General features: G+C 35.1%; 1 protein-coding gene across 3 annotated transcripts in view; it reads left to right on the forward strand.

Annotated features, from left to right (window-relative positions):
• Positions 1 to 21,191, forward strand: part of SULF1 (sulfatase 1) — a 228,259-nt gene that overhangs the window by 154,493 nt on the left and 52,575 nt on the right. For all 3 annotated transcript variants that reach the window (XM_053715105.1, XM_053715103.1, XM_053715104.1), the window contains 4 exons: positions 3,497 to 3,672; positions 4,318 to 4,446; positions 5,565 to 5,621; positions 7,487 to 7,616. In XM_053715105.1, the coding sequence (XP_053571080.1) occupies positions 3,497 to 3,672; positions 4,318 to 4,446; positions 5,565 to 5,621; positions 7,487 to 7,616 (492 nt within the window). The remainder of the gene's footprint in view (positions 1 to 3,496; positions 3,673 to 4,317; positions 4,447 to 5,564; positions 5,622 to 7,486; positions 7,617 to 21,191) is intronic.

Here is a 21,191-nt window from a genome sequence, read left to right on the forward strand (position 1 = left end):
AAGGAAGACTGTCTCTTTACGTATGAGGCAGGACAAAAATCCAAAGCCTAAAACCCTACTTTTCAGATGAATGGAAGACTCCTGCTCTGTTTTTATTTTTTTTGTTTGTTTTTTAAATGTTGTCCTCCAGACAGGTTGGATGAAGACCATTAGTCTGAACTGTTCTCTAACCAAACTGGCAATTTGATTTTAGTTTATTTCATTTAATATATTTTTAAAATGTGGTTAACAAGAAGATATGGGGCATTTAGTTGATGTATAAAAGTGTTTCCTTTTTTTTTTTCTTTTATCCTCTGTAACAAGTGTAGCTTCTGGACAGTCATGCCTAGCACGTGCAACTAGATGTATAGCTTTGATTTTAGTTCCTTTAAGTAAATATAAGTATATAGATACTAAGGAAACACCCGAAGCACTTTGCTTATACAACTAAACAGATTTTATAGAAATACATATTTTTGATATTGTCAGACACATTAAGGGCCAGATAACGAGTGGAGCATTAACAGTTATGCTCGAGCGATAAGTGGTTTATCGTGGGTGTTTGAACTCATTGGGTTTACCGCTGGTATTACGAGATGAAAGTAAACACAATTGCTTAAGTGCAATTGTGATTTACACTAGAATGATTACTCTGGTTAACTGTTTTGCAAAACAAAAAGGTGTCACAAAAAAACCCACATCAAAAATATATTACAAAGTACACTTATACTCATAATAACACCAATAAAATTAAAAATTATTTTAAAAATATATTGCACAAAAAAAGTTATAAGTGCTCAAAGATATGAGGTCTCAGGTCAGGTGTTAGAAAAAAAGGCTGTAAAGGGCTTTAAAATAGAAATACATACATATACATCTTTAAACATTTATATGTATGTATTTCTATTTTAAAGCCCTTTACAGTATATATATATATATATATATATATATATATATATATATATATATATATATGACCCTGCAACATGCTCAGCCCTGGGTGCTCAGTGGCACTCACAAGAAGCTGTGCAGTCCACAGAGTCATGGGCAGTTAACCCCAGACAGGTCTGGGTGCAAGAACCATAGGGGAAATTACAAAACAAATATATATATATATATATATACACATACACACACATATAAATATATATGTACACATATATAGACATGTATAGAAGTGAATTGGAGCCCTTTGCAGTTAAGTAAATTAAAATATGTAAAATCATATTTATGCAATATTCATATTTAATAAAGTGTTATACTGAGTATATACTGTAAATATTTCACATTCCAATGTTCTTCACATAGCAGAATATATTCTATGTATTTCTAAATACATATTCCCATATATATATATATATATATATATATATATATACATACGTGTGTGTGTGTGTGTGTGTGTATAAATATATATTGTACCAAAATACCATCAGATATATGTAAAAATATGTATTTATGAATAAATGGAACATATTCTTCTTCTATGTGAAGAACATTGCAATGTGAAATATCCATATTTTCATGTTGGGCTAGCGCACATGAGAATATGGTTTGCACTCGAGTAGGGTGTTTTTTTTATTGATTTCTATGGAGGAATATGTGAATACTCTGTTCGCCATTTTGCATTCATCGGGTTAGCACGCAAGCAAAAACAATTCACTTTCAACTCATAATACAAGTGCAACCCGACACGTGAAAAAAGCTTACTTCTAGTGCAGTTAACGATTGAGTGGGAGCGTTAAATAGCACTCCACTCATAATCTAGTCCTAAAATCAGCAGATTATTCAGAGAGAACAAATTCTCAAACAACATAATGGTTCAATGATTGACTCATTGATTAGATCTGATTAAGCTCAAAAAACAATAATGAGAGCTTAGTTTGTTAGTTGGTGTCCTCCCCCCAGAGATAGATGCTGTGGATGCTTTCACCATAAAATGTATTTTTTTCCCAGTGTTATCTCTACTAGTTAGAACATTTATTGACAAACCCTGGGCTCTTCAACTAGACAGTGTACTTCAAGGTCTACTCTTTCATCCAACTATATAGGCCTTGCATCTGAGAACTTAACTGAGAGGCACTATTTAAAGCAATACGGACTATATGATCTAGTTACAGCCCCAAAAAGATTTCACATGAAATGAACTCCCAAATCACTGATTCGTCTATTTTCATGGTCTCCTTTTGAGTAGTGTTTAGGAGCAGCACTTCTGTTCTCATACCTTTTTGGCCTTCAGTCGTGTAGTAAAACTAGTCTGAATTTCATGCTTCCTAATTCCCAATATGTGTACTGTATATATTTTAATGTGCATATATTTGTTAGGTAAATGAATGCTAAATATAGCTATGGTCTTAGCCATACAGCTCTTTCCACTGTTGAATTTATTAGGAAAGAAGTGCAACACAGGAATATCTGGATCTGCGCAGATATTAGTTTGTTGCGCTTATTTACTAATAAATCAGATGGCGGAAAGAGACAATTGCCTCAAACCACAGCTATATTTGGCCTTTGTTTACCTAATGAATAATGAATATATGAACACTCCTACTTCCTAAAACATTATTGTTCCCTCAAAAAAATAAATGAATGAAAAGAACATATACGCCATAGATAGAGCGTAAAATTGATGGACTGCTAGTGATCTCATAAGGACATAGTAAAAGCTATATGTCTACAACTTCTAAATAATGTGTCCTCTTATCTTCACAATCAAAAAGGCACCTGAGCCACTTTGGTTTAAAGTTAATTCAAAAAGGGCAATATCTACTTCATGGGTAGCTAAACTAGACCATTTTCTAAAAATCTATGTATAGCAGTAGGGTGGGGTTATCCTCACTTATTTATGAAACATTACAAATATGTGCTTGCCTTTACTGTAAGGATTTTCAAAGTTCTTTCTATATTTGATGCTAAAAGTTTTCGCAGCTTAGATTTTATTGCTTTGAAAATCTTTGTTGGCGAGTGCTACCAGGGTGAGCCATGATAACTGGAAATGTAGTCATACTTACCAAAGTTTTCATACCTTGGCTTATGTCCCTATGTAGCACTCCCCAAGTTACTCACCATTTTTATCCTACTTCTAGATAGTGATGACTTCTCATGCCCACCTCACAAGGAGGGATTTTAGGCTTCGAGTTTTCTGTGTGGCTCTAACATAAATGGTTAGCCATCAATGGTGATAAGCATGATTTCATTTACTTTTTTTTCCCTCCAAACTAAACTGGCATTCATTTAAATGTGGGACTTTACAAGTGTTGATGACTACACAGAGTCTTATCTCAGCAAGGGACTGCTTTGTAATAAATGCTAAGCAAGTCGCTAATGGAATTTGCATTTTGCTTAGTTTGGTGAACTTTCGTCAATCATTTTATATACCTTAGCGATTATCTTTCTGAAAAGAAACAATAACATATTTTAATACACGATCATAGCTGTATTTTCAAGAAATGTAAAGATATCATAAAGAAACCATAAACTATATATTAAACATAATTTTAATGTGTATTATTTTCAGCTGTATAATATGTTGGTTGAAACTGGAGAACTGGAAAACACCTACCTCATCTACACAGCTGACCATGGTTACCACATAGGACAGTTTGGACTGGTAAAGGGGAAATCCATGCCATATGACTTTGATATTCGTGTTCCTTTCTTTGTTCGTGGTCCAAATGTGGAGCCAGGATCAGTGTACGTTCCCATGTCTGGGTTACAGCTGTTGTATGTCTAATATTCTGCCAGATATTTTTGTTGCCATTTTAAAATCATTGCCCTGCACTTCATCAACAAAGCGTAGTTTAATAACTTGTTTAGACAGTAAAAAAAAATCACTTTTTTTTGTCTTTTACAGACAAAGCTACTAAGAACAATTTATGTAAACTCTGTATTCCAGGCAAGAAGTGCCTGCTTTCAACTTGTATCAAAGCCTATTCTGTGGTATAAATGTGTGCTGTGCTATGTTTATGTTAGTGATATGGATGGGTGACATTAAAGCCTTATAATCTTTATGGTGACCCTAATGGTTTATTGGATGATAGTTTCTAGAGATGTGGCAACTACTGATTTAGTTACTTAATAATAACCAATTTGTTTGAAATGAAAGGTTCTCTCATTACAAATGGCCAATTTTACACTTTTTGTGTTTACTAAGCTTCCTGCTGATCAATATACATACAACTTGGCAGTTCCAGCTATTTTTTTCTTTCTTGATGCTTTCTTATTAAATGCATTCCTCTTTGGTAATAATTATGGTATATGTATTTTAAGTATACAAATATCCTGAAACTGAGTTTAAAAAAAAAGATATTCAGTGTATCGTTTGTATTTCTGTTTTAGAGTGCCTCAAATTGTGCTGAATTTAGATATTGCTCCAACAATTTTGGATATCGCTGGACTTGACACCCCCCCAGATATGGATGGCAAATCTGTTTTGCCTTTAATGGATATCGAAAGACCAGGAAATAGGTATATTTTGTTTGTCTATGTATGAACCTAGTAGTTTTGGTGACCATTTAACTAGATTTTTATTAATTTGCACACAAATTTGAGAATTTAAGAGGTAATGTACAGAAAAAAGTATAAATTTAGTATTTTTTAGCAAATTATTATTTACAATTTGAATGATAATATTTGAGGGGAAAATATTCTATAGAAAATTGAATATAAAATAATTGGAGTTATCTTTTAATAGACAGCTGTGAAGAAAGGAAGTGCAAACTTTCATTGCACTAAGACAAACAATATCCTGAAACCACTAATCATAAATAAATAGAGAGCCCAATGATCTTCAAAAAGTACCAAACGTTTTGTATGTTTTTTTTAACCCGAAATATCAAAGCTATGGATACTGGCTTATATGATAAAGTTAACAGGAAAAGTGGAAATACTGGCGCTAAAGCTAGGGTAACAGTTACTATAGATAAGGGTATGTTAGAGACGATTACCCAATATGACAATAAAAATCTAAATAGAACTAGCCTAAGCTAGGAGTAATAAAAATATAAATATAAATAAATCTAGCTGATGATTTAAAAAAAAAAAAAAAAAAAAAATTTATGAGATAAAATATTTTGTGAAGAGTAGAAATTTATCAAACAATTGTAGAAGAGGACAGGTTAAAAACTGGTTGAAACCTAAAATTAATAATAAGCAGGTGAAATTCTTAAAACCTGAAATAGTTAATATAGTAATCAAAGGTAATTAATTCTGCCCTTTAGACTAGCTCATAGAAAGCAGATTAAAAGAGTAGTGATTAACCACAAATGATAAAGAATATAGACTATAAGATTACATAAATATACAGCAGCCTAGCACTTCTGATGCATATTAAAAATATATTAAAAATAGTATTAAAAATAATAAAGTACATATAACTGGACGTCCAGCGTTAAAAATATGATAAAGTTACCCATTTCCAAATATAACAAAGGTACCATTTGTACTGTGCCGCTCTGCATAAAATATGTACACATTTATATTTTTTAAGTGTTTTAGCTAGAATGTAAGAAATACCTAATGCACATGTATACTGTGATTTTTTTTTTTTTTTAAATATTGACCACCACTGTTTTTCTTGATTATAGATTGAGAACAAATAAAAAGAACAAAGTCTGGAGGGATACATTCCTAGTGGAAAGAGGGTAAATTAGTTTATTTTTTATTAAATAATTAATATAATTTTTACTCTGACAAACACCAAAGGAGCTTCAAGAAAGTGAACCTTATAAGAATTTCAATAAAAATGCCATAGCAGAAAATGAGTCCTTTTGAGGAGTACAGAAAAATAATGTAACGGAATAATATTTCCAGTATTAATATGTTGCTAATTAAGCATAAACAATTTACAGGTGTGAGATGTTTTATATTATGAAGCTAGTTCCCTACTTTTAATGTTAGAGTGGGATTTTCGTAATACAAAAATGCATGTGGTGTACATACAGTATATCTACTAATGAAAGCTTCATATGCATAACTTCCAGTGTTTGTTGAATGAGGCCATTGTGCAACATTTTATTGTGAATCATTTTGATTTTACATAATATCTTTTTTAAGCTATACTGGCCCCACCTACACACATGCGCGCGCACACACACACATACACACATACAGTCTCACACACACAGTCCCACACACACATACAGTCTCTCTCTCTCTCACACACACACACAGTCTCACACACACACACAGTCTCTCTCACACACATACAGTCATACACTCTCTCACACACACACAGTCACACACACACACATGCAGTCTCTCACACATACACACACACATACAGTCTCACTCACACACACACATACAGTCTCACACACATACAAATATTACAATTTGTACTTTTCTGCTATAATACAATTATCTGCACCTATCCAGTCCTGGAGTATAGTCTCTTTAGACTTGTACTTATACACATATAGGGCTAGATTACAAGTAGAGTGCTAATTTAATGTGTGCCCTTAAAAGGGCAAATTTTCCTGTTTACGGCCCACGTTAAATAACCAGTTATTACAAGTGGCTGGTTAATTGCGGTAGCTCTTTGCACTTAGCATAATTAACCAGGGGTCAGATCTCTGGTTCGTTTTCTTTTTAAAAAATAACTACACTAAGCAGTTATAAGGGGTTAAAATGAGGGGATGTGGGGTGTAGGGAAAAAAAATGGCACTGAAAAGTGCCTTTACTTTGAGGTCTATGGGGACTGTGTTTATATGCTTATATACATATATATTTATGTGTTAATATGTGTATATAACACATAAATATATATTCTTATACATATTTATGTGTTAATATGTGTATATAACACATAAATATATATTCTTATACATATATATTTTAAATATGCTCCCCAATACTGCGCGACTTACCCCCTTGGCTGCGCTAGGTTCTGTGCTATGTCTATCGGCATCAGAATGAGGCTCCCATTGGAGCCTATGGAAGCATGCTCTCATAAGCATAAAGCTTCCATGCAATGCGAATGCGAGGTCCCTTTCACATTGCGCTTTACTTGTGGAGCGCAAATATCACGTTCACTCCACATCTAGCCAATATTGTGTAAATTATATGAATAAATAAACTGGATGTTCCTCATTTCTTTTGCCTAAATGTTTGATTAACTATGCTTTTACTGCTAATTTGTTTTCGCATGTATGATATTACTGCACAAAGTATTTTTATTTATTTGTAAAGCATTGTCAGATTACCTTGCACTGGATATTGTATGCAGTCAAGTGTCTAATCACTCCACTTTTCTGTAGCTATATGTATTTTTCAGTATTTTAAAGTGATAGTAACTTAAAAAGGATTTTCCCAGTATATCCTAAATATAATATAGAACTTCATTATTAATATATATATTATTTTGTAAATGTGACTTAAAAATATAGTTTTTGTTTTTCTTTTGTTTGTTTTTTTACTCTTCCCCCTTGTATTTTCTTTTCTGAAATGTAGTAACATATGTTTCTACTTTTTACAATTTGTATAATTTTATTTTTTTTAACCATAAAAGAAAATTCATCAGAAAAAAAGAGGAACCAAGCAAAAATGCCCCACAGTCTAACTACCTACCAAAATATGAGCGTGTGAAGGAGCTGTGCCAGCAGGCTAGGTATCAGACCGCATGTGAGCAGCCCGGACAGGTGAGCAGAGAGTGACCGATTTGTGAGCACTATGTCCCATTGCAAAATTATTAGTCATATTTTCAAAGGTTAATTGTATGATTGTTTTACAGTAATATGTCTTGGGACTGTGTTGTTGTGGTGTTATTGTTTTCGGGGTGGGGGTGGGGTTATATACTGCCTCTGAAATTTTTTGTGTTGATCAAAACACATTTTGGAACATAAAACACTAAAAGGGTTTAAAGGATAAAAGAAAATCTCTAAAAAGGCCAAAAAGCAAATTCTGTTACCTAGGTTTTTAAAATACTTCAAATTGTTTTAATTCACCAGCAGGTATTTGGGGAAAACCTAGGTTGCATAATTTATGTAATAATTATGATCACATAATAAATGTTAGACTAGGAAAATAAGGCCCACTTTGCATTTAAAGGTCTTCACTTATTGGCAAGCCATACAGTCAAATAAGGGCTCATGAATACAGTTTTTTTATTTTATTTTAGGAAAACCTCAATAAGTAGCTTTGTATCTTATTTTCACCTTCCAACTGGATAGTTATATTTCCCTTTATATTAGGGATGAAATCTACAGTTACAGTAAAATATGCAAAAACTGATATCACTTTTATTCAAAACGTTTCTATCAGCAACATCTAATTTTAAGTGGTTTTATCATGACATCTACCATTATTAATATTTAAGACTTTAGTTTCAGCTCTCATAAAAAGCATTCCTAGGCAGATTAACACAGGATTGCATTCCACTGGACCAATAGTAAGCTTATTAAAGACTGCAAATCTCCTTTAAAGAATTTCCTATTTGCCATACAACCGATTAGTTGTCAATCTCTTTAAAAGTGCAGATCGGACACTTTCTTCTCCTGTGTAGACCATAAATATGAGCTCTGTTGAGTTAAGGTTTCCGCCCTTGTTTGCTACAACATCAATCCTTGTTGAAAAGGCTCCTTTGATTTGGTTTTCAAGGGGTTTTAGGATATTCGGGGAGGAACTGAGAAGATAGATTTATTGTGTATGAGTATTGCTGTCTTTTGAAGCTTTTGGGTGGTACAGTTCTGATATACTTCCACCTGTAGACCTTGCATGGTTAAAGTCATCTTTGAAATGTGCACGGATGTTTTGAGAACAAGCTTGCAGGTCTAATAAATTTTCTGGATTAAAAAGAGACTTCAATGTCCAAATATATGACTTTTATATGACTCCTAATTTAAACATTTTTTTAAATGTTTTGCTAAAGTATGTGCATGTTACAGAGAACTTTAAGGATGTTATTCAACCAAATATTGAAATTATCTACTTATTTGCTAAAATACCCACTAGTTTTAACTGAGACATCTGACAGCTATATTTTCAGTGGTTTCACAGTTAAATAAGGACATTATTTGCAAATAGATTCAGATTGTGATGTAGTTACAAAGAATTGTGGAAAAGGTTACAAATAACCTTTTTTCTAAATATGATTTTTAAACTGATGATGAAAATATTTTTCTAATATTCTTAAGTTAATAAATAAATTCTGCAATATTTATAATATAGATGTTGTGTTTATATGGATCTCTTGCATTGCTGACACACACTTATATTGTATAAAGTGTTTTCCATGAGTTTGCAGACACTTTACATGCCTAGTAAGTAAAATAGGATCAGTATTGCAAAAATAACATTCTCTAATGAATGTATTTATATGTTTTGCATTCTTCTAAAAAAAAATAGTCTTCAACAGCTAGCACATTTTTTGACTTATTAATTTCTTAAAAGCGCTACATGGTATGTTCTATCGTATATTGTTGCATTTATAGTTTTATAATATGTAGGATTGTCTTGAAAATCAAATGCTAGCTGACCTTGCAAGTTCTGACAAAGTTGTGACCTTTTGTCAGGACTGGCATAAGGTCAAAGCCAATTATTGTGCACAGGCAGTTGATGGTCGTGCTGAGTTTCGTGTTTATATGAACTATTTACAGCCCCGTAGACAACTGACAGTTCTCTGCTCTGTGGGATGGTGCCAAGAAAATGCATATTTAAAGCATGAGAATGCAAAGACACATTATTTATGTTGCTGTATCAGACAGTGAAGTGTATTCTAATTGCCTGTGTCAGTTTCTCTTTAGCTGCAGGATTAAAGGGATCCTGACAGAAGATAATTATGCTTTAGTCTGTTTTTCTATTGCACAAAAGTTGAAAGTTATTTGGTGCTAACAGACTTGAATTTCTTACATGTCCAAGTTCTTTCATCTATCCCTTAACCTTAAACTGCCAGTATAAATATATTCCCCTTGTGGTGATTACTAGTTTTGGGAAAGCTTTTATTACAAAATAGCTAGTTTATTTCTCAGGTTGATTTGTATTTACTGTAGGTCATATGACAAATTTGTGAAACATATTCTACTAATTAAATGTATGTGGAACATACAACCTAAATAAAATGGCAGGGGGCAAGACAAGTAAGCTAAGAAACTGAATAAAGAGATTTCTCTTTAGCCTATTTTGACTTCTGTGAATATGCAGCTTTACTGGAGCGTATATAGTGTCTGACACTTGTGCTTTCTCCAGATATGGAACCTGAGGCAGTTATTCTTCTGCCATGAGGTAAAATGTAAAAACTTTATTTATGTTCATTAAAATCCTCAATGAACATTTTTTAACTGTACTTGCCCTTACCCAAAGGTGGGTTAAAGGGACATAAGTAAGTGCAATATAAAATGCTCTACACTGTTGCTTGCTTATAACTATGCGTTTAAGTCCTACGAAAGGCAGGAATCAGAGCAGCAATGCACATCTGTGAACTATCTGAAGACATCTAGTGTGCAAGTGACAAGAACCATATGTTTGTAGCCACCAATCACAGCCCAGTAGTACATTACTGTTCCTGAGCTTATCTAGCAATGCTTTTTAACAAAGGATACCAAAAGTACAAAGCAAATTTCAAGATCCAAGTGAACTGGTGTCCCCTAAAACTGCATGATCTATCTGAACTATGAAAGTTTAACTTTTTTTGTGTCTTTATGGAAATGGTTGAAGAATAAACCATTGGTGGGCATCTGGTGATGGGCTGGGCTAGCTGTGGCTAACATTGTTTTAACATGTTTTAATTGCTCTGTACCTCTAATTCCAAATGATATAACCCTTATCTGCTCTAGCTTCTGTGAGTGGGCTGCCCCCCCCCCCATTGCCATAAGATAATGGCAGGAGGGAAGCTGGCTGTCCTCTGCATCTCAGGAAGCAGTAAACAAGTGCACATGGCAGCAGCCTGCGTGCATTGTAATGCAGTTTCCATTTGTAGCCTGTCATTTATACTGTGCAGAGAGTGTGCTGCAGTGTGAGTGAAATATCCCTGCCTCATCTCGCCCTGTGCAGCAATCTTCTACATACATACAGACTGCCACTTCCTCTGTCTTTATAGATTAAAGCATAAACAGTGTCATGGGGTCATGGAGACACAAAGGAGAGAGATCAAGTAAACAGACATATTGCCTACATTATGTTATTCTTAAAAAGTAGTATGTGCTGCCCCCTGGGGGAGATCATGTATAGTAAAGAGCACATGCATCACTCACATAAAATTAACAATTTAGTGCCCATTAGAGGGAATCCATAGTAGAACAGTGCATGTGGGAGGGGCCTTCTTCTAAATGAAGGAGCCGGACTTCCTATGCAGCTAGCGAAATACTGAGAAGGGAGCACCGCAGAGGCTGTGTGGAAGTAAGGCTGTACTGATACTAATAAAAATGCAGATGATCTTTATGCCAGTATGTGGTGTTTTTCCCCAGTGTGTATGTGGTGTGTCTGGGCCGTGACCCTCAAAGGTTTCTCTAAGGCAAGAAGATATTTCCCATTTTTACCCCCATAAAAGAGATATTCTTTAATTTATCATAGAAAATATGTACATTACCTATTCACTACCGCCCCCACATTAGTCTACTCTCTCCCAGGAACCTTAATTGCTAATTTTCTTTTTTGCATTTTTATCCACCTTTTCCTGTTCACACATATATTACTAGTGTAGTGTCACAAAATTAAACAGCAGCACTTCTAATATATTGGAATGGCTAAGTAGAGTATTTAACCCTTTTCTGTCTGTCTGGGGAAAAAGAGGTTAAACGTATTTTACAGTACGATGTATACGAATTGCAGTGCAATTCATTAAACTTTTAGGCAGATTTTAATTCTTCATGAATCTTCATTTAACCCCTTAAGGACCGGGCACTTCAGACAAAAACTTCCCCAAAAGACGAGAGCATTTTTGCCATCACTATATTTAAACATAGAGCCTTTTTTTTTATATATTTACCTATCAAAACTAAATATATATTTTTTTTAGTAGACAACCCAAAGTATTGATCTAGGCCCATTTTGGTATATTTCATGCCACCATTTCACTGCGTAATGCTATCAAATAAAAAAAAAATCGTTGACTTTTTTACAATTTTAGGTTTCTCACTGAAATTATTTACAAACATCTTGTGCAATCATGGCACAAATGGTTGCAAATTCTTCTCTGGGATCCCATTTGTTCAGAAATAGCAGACATATATGGCTTTGGCATTGCTTTTTGGTAATTAGAAGGCTGCTAAATACCGCTGTGCACCACACTTGTACTATGCCCAGCAGTGAAGGGGTTAATTAGGTAGCTTGTAGGCTTAATTTTAGCTTTAGTGTAGAGATCAACATCTCTCCCCCTGATCCCTCCCTGACCCCTCTCAAACAGCTCTCTTCCCTCCCCCACCCCACAATTGTCACCCCCATCTTAAGTACTGGCAGAAAGTCTGCCAGTACTAAAATAAAAGGCTTTATTCTTCCCCCCTCTACCTATTTTCCGCCATCTTAGGTACTGGCAGCCAGTTTGCCTCAATTTATGTATATTTAAAAAAAAATAAAAAAAAATATTAACCATGTTTTCTGTAGTGTAGCTGCCTCCCCTCATTACCCTCCCCCTCCCAGATCCCTTTCCCACAATGGATCCCACATTGGGTCCCCCTTATTGCCCTTCCTCCTTCCTTCTCCCTCACTTCCCAGCTATTTTTTTTCCTATACCCTGTAGCGTGGCCGAGTGGTCCCACCCACTCCCGCCCGCCTCCTCCAGCGATGGGCCGCCCACCCGCCTCCCTCTTTATGCTCCCACCAACGATCAGAACCACTGCTGTCCGATGAGTGACCCCCTCTGCATCTGTAACTTTGCAAATCTATTTTTATGCAGTGCCCCACTTGTGGGGCATGCAGAAATAGCGAAATCTCGCTATTTTGAGGGTACAGGGTACGTTGCTGGTCGGTAAGGGGTTAAAGGGACAGTCTAGTCCAAAACAAAGTTTTATTATTCAGATAGGGCATGTGATTTTAAACAATTTTTCAATTTACTATCACCAATTTTGCTTTGTTCTCTTGGTATTCTTAGTTGAAATCTAAATCTAGGCGGTTCATATGCTAATTTCTAAGCCCTTGAAGGCTGCCTCTTAGCTCAGGGCATTTTGACAGTTTTTCACCACTAGAGTGTGTTAGTTCATGTGTTTCATATAGATAACACTGTGCTCATGCACCTGGAGTTCATATGAGCCAGCACTGATTGGCTACAATGCAAGTCTGTCAAAAGAACTGAAATAACGGGACAGTTTGCATAGGCTTAGATACAAGATAATTACAGAGGTAAAAAGTGTATTTATATAACTGTGTTGGTTATGCAAAACTAGGGAATGGGTAATAAAGGGATTATCTATCTTTAAAACAATACACATTCTGGTGTAGACTGTCCCTTTAAGGGAAGAATTTGCTGGGGCACTATTATTCTAAGACACTCTATAATACACAGAACAAAGCAGTTTTAACCCTTTATAAAGATTGAAGCAGCCTTGTTTTAACACTGCTTTTTGAAAGCATGCTGGGGTTGTACAGCCCCATTGTACTATCAATGATTACCCCCCCCCCCTTTAACAAGACAAGGTATCTGTTTACTGTACACATTACATAGAGTTAGTCTCTTTTAAAAGCTTTCAGCCTCTGAACATTTTTGAAACAATAAAAGTAAGAAAAATTAGCTTCGACCTACCTAATTTTAAAGGGATAGTAAAGTCCACATTAAACTTTTATGATTTAGAGAGGGTATGTAATTTTATCATCATATTTGCTTTGTTTTCTTGGTATTCTGAGTTGAAAGCTAAACCTAGGTAGGTTCATATGCTAATTTCTAAGCCCTTGAAGGCCGCCTCATATCTGAATGCATTTGGTAGTTTTTAACAGCTAGAGGGCTTTAGTTCATGTGTGCCATATAGATACCATGCTCACAATCTTGGAGTTATTTAAGAGTCCGCACTAATTGCCTGAACTGCAAGTCTGTCAAAAGATCGGAGATAAGGTAGCAGTCTGCCTAGGTTTAGATACAAGGTAATCACAGAGGTAAAAAGTATATTAATGTAACAGTGTTGGTTGTGCAAAACCGGGGAATGGGTAATAAAGGAATTATCTATCTTTTTAAACAATAATATTTTTGGTGTTTATTGTCCCTATAATTTTGTAGGCATACTTATGGCAATCTTTCTTGCTGCATTTTTTACTTTCAAAAGCCATATATAAATATGAACTGTAGCAAACCACTGCCTTCGGTATACCTCCACTTGGTAAATAGAAAATTTGCTATAGGGAAAGTTATATATATGTACCAACAGTTTACATTTGAAATAACTGATGATGTATATGATTAGTAACTTATAATGTCATCAACAAAGATTAAAGTAAAAGTAAAGTTCCTTGGTCAGCTATGCACATTTATCTAGGCAACATCAAAATAATATGACTTTCATTCATCAGTTTTTTCACAGTAATAGATAAATACCTTTTTCGCCGCATATAACTAATAATTTCGTTATTTTCAATTCAACCCGTTTTTCAAAACATAATGAACTTCCTGGTCACGTTTTCTTTATCCACTAATTGACTTTCTGGCCGATCAGCGGCCGTGAAGCTACGTCATACTACGATACAATCAAGTGCGCATGCGCGAAATCTATGCAAAATCTATGCAAAACTAGATTGTATCCGTCGCGCGTGCTTTTCTTTTTCAGCCGCAATAGTAATCATTTGAGACGGCTGCTCCCAGGCAATATCTAAGAGCCTATTATTAGCAATAGTAAAAAACGACTTGCTTTTAATTAGTAAGTATACATTGAGTGCTATGATGTTGCAAAATAGTTTGACGCATGCGTGTTGAAAATTTACTCTGGATAAAATCGCATGCGCATTGAAGTCCGGATCGGCGATTCGCGCATGCGCAATCTTTTCATGTATCGTGAACACTCATTTGCACTACGTATAGAGCGGGTGTGACCTCTCTATACGTAATGGATATAAAATACCGGAAGAGGAGGGTGGGAGGAGCGACGAGGATAACGGTAGGGAAATTAAAGTAATAAAATATAAAGTATGATTTGAACGAAATAAAAAAAAACATAGCAAAACATAAATATTAATTATAAATAATAGATAGATGTGTTGAACATGTTAAAAATGTACTTTCACTTTAAAGAAACATAAAAAATGCAAGCAGAAATACTACAATGTGTTAGTTTACATTTTATTATTGTACTATTGCTGGAATATCATTTTGTGCTTAACCCTTGCAAAGAGGTTAACGTTTGCTCCAGCGCAGCAATGAGCTACTGGGAGCTAGCTGAGCACATCTAGTGAGCCACCTAGTTAGGATTTATAAGAAATGATACCAAGAGAAAAAAAGTAAATTAAAAATGCTCTTAAAATTACATGCTCTATATGAACCATGAAGGTTTGTTTAATGTTTAATCCCCTTTTAACCTTTAATAAAGTTTTTTTGTTTTGAATTTCACAAATATATTTAACTTAAAATTATATATACAGCTATTATTTCCTTTATTTGGAGATATTATTTAAATTATTCCCCTCATCATTATTAAATATTTTCCTGGTGTTTTAGCTTAGAAATAAAAGCACTTCCAATCACTTTGACAAAAGGAAACGCAGTCTGGTTTGGCTCAGACCTCTGATTTTCTCATAAAATAAACATCTATCCAACCATACATTTGTAAACTTCTAGTCTAAGGCCAGCTGCGCATTTTGAATAAAACCACACATGTCTGGGAAAGCAAGGTAGGGAGGTGTTGGTTGGTGAGCCAGCTATGTAGTCAGACCTCTCCTTCTATATCATCATAAATATGATTCAAATCCAAGTAAACTCCCAGTTTTTCTAACATACACAGGGGGAAATAGCTAGGTTATTTGGATCAACGTAGATTTGTTAGGTTCTGTTTTATTTGCATTATTAAAAAGTACATTATGGAAAATAACAGAATATGATCCTGTATGATCCTATATTAAATATAACTGACATGCTGAGGAAGAAACAGACTTACAGTGTACATATAAAATGCTCAGGAACCTGCTACATTTTTAGAACTCAAATAGGTGTTGCTTTGTAGAACTACCTTTTACTTTAATAAAATACAAACGTTCCAATATATATTAAGACATCCCTGGTTTAAGTGTGAATTGAGCTGTGATTTTAAATTCAGGTATTTAAAATGCATTTAAAGGGACACTCAACTCAAAATTAAACTTTCATGATTCAGAGCATGCAATTTTAAACAACTTTCCAATTTACTTCCAGCTCCTACTGAGCATGTGCAAGAATTCACAGAATATATTTATATGCATTTGTGATTGGCTAATGGCTGTCACATGATGGAGTGGAGGACTGGAAATAGACATAACTTTGAAATTTGTCAGAAAAAATGCTTCTCATTTGAAGAGCTATTGTATTGTCTTTTTATTTTATTTGTTGACTATGCAAATGTACTGCATTTACTGGTCCCTTAACTCTACTTTTGGTTTAATAAATTTGGCTGAAATGTAGTACTACATTGACATTAGTCTTACAGTAAATATTAATTTGGAATATTCATTCAGTTAATTAATTTTTGAGTTTTTGTTAAAGGGACATAAAACCCAACATTTTTCTTGCATGATTCAGATAGAACATAACATTTTAAAAAAACTTATCAATTTACATTAATTATCAATCTTTATAAAAAAGGTCTTTGTTGAAAATCAGGAAGCTAAGTTCAGGAGTGTGCACGTGTCTGTAGCACTTTATGGCAGAAGTTTTGCAACAGTTATACATTAGCAAGAGCACTTGATGGCAGCACTATTTCCTGTTATGTAGTGCTGCAGACATGTGCACGCTACCTATCCAGATATCTCTTCAACAAAGAATAACACGAGAATGAAGCAAATTTGATAATAGAAGTAAATTGGAAAAAAATGTAATTGTATTATCTATCTAAATCATGAAAGAAAAAAATGTGGGTTTCGTGTCCCTTTAAGGATCTAGCTTTATCCCCATATGTTGCAGTCAGAAACGTTTTTAGCTAGAGATGCAGTCTAAATCACTGCATATTTGTCATTGCAGTTGGGCTTTGAGTTATTTGAAAAAGCAAGTAAATCGGTTTGGTATTTCAAAAGATGTTTTTCTTTAAAGCTAAAATATGGTGATTTGTGTACTTAAAGGGATATGAAACCTAAACATTTTTCTTTTGTGATTCGTACAGAGCATAACATTTTTAAAAGTTTCCAATTTACCTCTAATATCAAATCTGCTTTGTTCCAATGATATTCTGTGATTCTGGTAGGTTTCTGGAGCACTTCATGGTAGGAAATAGTGCTGCCATATAGTGCTCTTGCAAATGGATAACACTCTTGTGAAGCTGCTGCCATATAGTGCTCCAGACATGGGTCGTCTCCTAAGCACCTGTTTTTCAACAAAAGACTTCAAGAGAACGAAAACAAATTGATAATAGAAGTAAATTAGAAAGTATAAAATCGCATGCGCTATCTGAATCATGAAAGAAAAATGTGGGGTTTTATATCCCTTTAAAGTATAACAATATATGAATATAAAGTTATATGGTACAAAATGTATAATGCCAGAGATCTTTGACAAAGCCTTGAAAGTAAAGAGTCTTCTGGGTTTACCTTTTTGAGTAATGGATCATAAAATAAAACATTTTTGTAATGTGTTTGTACACAGTAGAATATTTTTTATTACATTTGGGAACCCAATTTTTTTATTTTGTGATTCAGATAGAGCATGCAATTTTAAGCTGCTTTCTATTTTACTCGTATTATCAATTTTTCTTCATTCTCTTGCTATCTTTATTTGAAAAAGAAGGCATCTAAGCTATTTTTTGGTTCAGAACTCTGGACAGCACTTGTTTATTGGTCGGTTAAATTAATCCACCAATCAGCAAGAACAACCCAGGTTGTGCACCAAAAATGGGCTGCCATCTAAACTTACTTTCTTGCTTTCCAAATAAGGATACCAACAGAATGAAGAAAATTTGATAATAGGAGTAAATTAGAAAGTTGCTTAAAACTGCATGCTCTATCTGAATCACAAAAGAGAAAATTTGGGTTGTGTCCCTTTAAGGGAAAGCTATCTGTGTATGTATATGTATATATACAGTGTGTGTGTATGTATGTATGTATGTATGTATATATATATATATATGTATATATATATATATATATTGTATGTGTGTGTGTGTATGTATATATATATATATATATATATATGTGTATATGTATGTGTGTGTGTGTGTATATATATATATATATATATATATATATATATATATATATGTGTGTATGTGTATATGTATATATATATATATATATATATATATATATATATATATATATATTTACCAGAGCTGGTAAAGCTCAAGCCTGCATCATTGGTATTGAGCTCATCAACAAACTGGTGCGACTCTTCAGGAGACCCTTGCCAGATGATAAGCAGGTCATCAATGTACCTCTTGTACATCACAACCCTTCCCCTATGGCAGCAGCTCTCGCCATACACATGGGATAGCTCCCACCATCCCATGTATAGATTATCAAAAGCTGGGGCAAAAGTTGCCCCCATGGCCGTTCCTCTCTTCTGAAGATAGAAGCTGCCGCCAAAGGAGAAGTAGTTATGTGTAAGCAAGAAGTACAGAGCTCTAAGAATAAAGCTCTTGTGTGTATCCCTGTAGCCAGTAAAAGTATCTAGAAAAAAAGCAATCTCTTCCATTTCCTTATTCAAGGGTATACTTGAGTAGAGGCTGACTACATCAACCGTCATCCATGAATAATCCCTCTTCCATACAACCTTTTCCAGCATAACCAAAAGATGCTTGGTATACTTTAAAAAGGAAGGCAACATTTTAACCAAAGGCTGAAGAATACTTTCCATCCACCTTCCCAAAGGCTCCAACAAAGACGCAATACCAGAAACAATTGGGCGACCTTGTATATTCTCAAGGGATTTGTGTGTTTTGGGAAGGTGGTGGAAAATAGGAGTTTTGGGATACTTCACGGTCAAAAAAGCTCTAGTATCAACATCAATGATACCCAAATCACAGCCATCATCCAGAATCTGTTCTAAACTTCTTTTAAAGGAGAGGGTAGGATCAAAACTCAATTTCTGATATACATCCCGGTCTCCCAGTTGCCTAAGAGCCTCCTGAATATAATCTTGTTTGCTGAGGACAACTACGTTCCCTCCCTTGACGCTTTTGCGAATCACAATATCATCTCTCAATTTCAATTTCTCTAAAACCTCTTGCTCTGCACGACTTAAATTATATCGGCTACTACCTTTACCTGATATAGAATCATGCAATTTAATGAGTTCAGATTCCACTCTCCTATGGAAGGCTTCTAAATAAACCCCCTCTTTCTAGTGGGGTAGAAGTCTGATACTGGCTTAAAATTCGACGCAACCATTTCTTCATTACCAGATTCCATCTCCAAGCTTAAAAGTGACAGATAATCAATGACTTCATCAAAAAATACATCAGCCCTCACAGAATTAAACTCTTTGACCTCTGTGTTTAAAACATCAGAACCCATATCTTGATCTTTAAAGCATTTTCTCAAAGTCAGATTTCTGACAAATTTATTTAAATCGAGTATAGTTTCAAAGAGGTTAAAATCTGTGGATGGAACAAAGCCCAAACCATATTTGAGAACTCTCTCCTCCTCAGCATCTAGAGTAACATGTGAGAGATTTAAGATAGTTAGATCTTGTACTTGTTTGTATTCTTTTGCTGTAGTGTCTGTGTTCTCAGCATGTATCTGTTTGGTCCTACGTTGGCCCCCCCTCTTGTGTGGCCTCCTCCCCCTCTTGGGTTTTGTTGGCCCTTCTGAAAAACCTGTGCCTCATTGGATGCATGTACTGCTATAGGCACATTAGAAGTGGCTAGGTGATTCTTATTGGTATTAGTTTTGCCAACCTGGGTTCTGGGTAGGCCAGTAGGCCTTAGTATACCACCCACTACTCCTTCAACATGTTTGTTGCTCTGTACAATACTATTAGCATTGCTAGACAAAGTACCTATATCAGTGTTAGTGTCAAACCTTTGCATGCCTGCTGTAGCATTAGTATGCATAACTATGCTAGTGCTAGGTATCTCTGGGGGTATGGTAGAATCTGTACAACTAGTGTAAAAGTCCTTTTCTTCCCCGGATTCACCATCTGTGTCCGAAAAGGTTACTCTTCTTCTATTCCTCCTGTTTCTTGATCTTGATCTAGATGCTCTGGAATTAGATCTCGCTTTTTTCCAGCTATACACCATGTTAAGCTTGTAGTCCAGCTACAAGCTTAACATGGTGTATAGCTGGTTACAATTTTGCCTTCCTTTTTAAAGGATACCAAGCATCTTTTGGTTATGCTGGAAAAGGTTGTATGGAAGAGGGATTATTCATTGATGACGGTTGATGTAGTCAGCCTCTACTCAAGTATACCCTTGAATAAGGGAATGGAAGCGATTGCTTTTTTTCTTGATACTTTTACTGGCTACAGGGATACACACAAGAGCTTTATTCTTAGAGCTCTGTACTTCTTGCTTACACATAACTACTTCTCCTTTGGCAGCAGCTTCTATCTTCAGAAGAGAGGAACGGCCATGGGGGCAACTTTTGCCCCAGCTTTTGATAATCTATACATGGGATGGTGGGAGCTATCCCATGTGTATGGCGAGAGCTGCCGCCATAGGGGAAGGTTTGTGATGTACAAGAGGTACATTGATGACCTGCTTATCATCTGGCAAGGGTCTCCTGAAGGGTCGCACCAGTTTGTTGATGAGCTCAATACCAATTATGCAGGCTTGAGCTTTACCAGCTCTCACGATAAGCACAATATTGATTTTCTTGATCTAGTCTTACACCATGAGGGTGAGAATATCATGACTAAACTACATCGTAAACCGATATCAGGTAACAGCACTCTACATGCCAAGAGTATGCACCCCAAACACACTAGTTTTGGAATCTTGAAGGGAGAATTCATTCGCCTTAGACGAAATTGCACTTCAGTTGAAGAGTACCACAGAGCAGCAATGGAGTTTAAAGACAGGTTTTCAAGGAGAGGCTTCGCACCACATCAGATTACTAGGGCCTATAATATGGTCAGTGAGATGGATAGGAAAGACATGTTACATACTGATAAGGATAAGAATCGTAAGGGGACTGATAAGAACAGTAACCCCTTGTTTGTAACCAACTACAGTAATCAGTTCGAACAG

The sequence above is a fragment of the Bombina bombina genome, chromosome 5 (assembly GCF_027579735.1).
Source record: "Bombina bombina isolate aBomBom1 chromosome 5, aBomBom1.pri, whole genome shotgun sequence".
NCBI classification, from domain to species: Eukaryota; Metazoa; Chordata; class Amphibia; order Anura; family Bombinatoridae; genus Bombina; species Bombina bombina.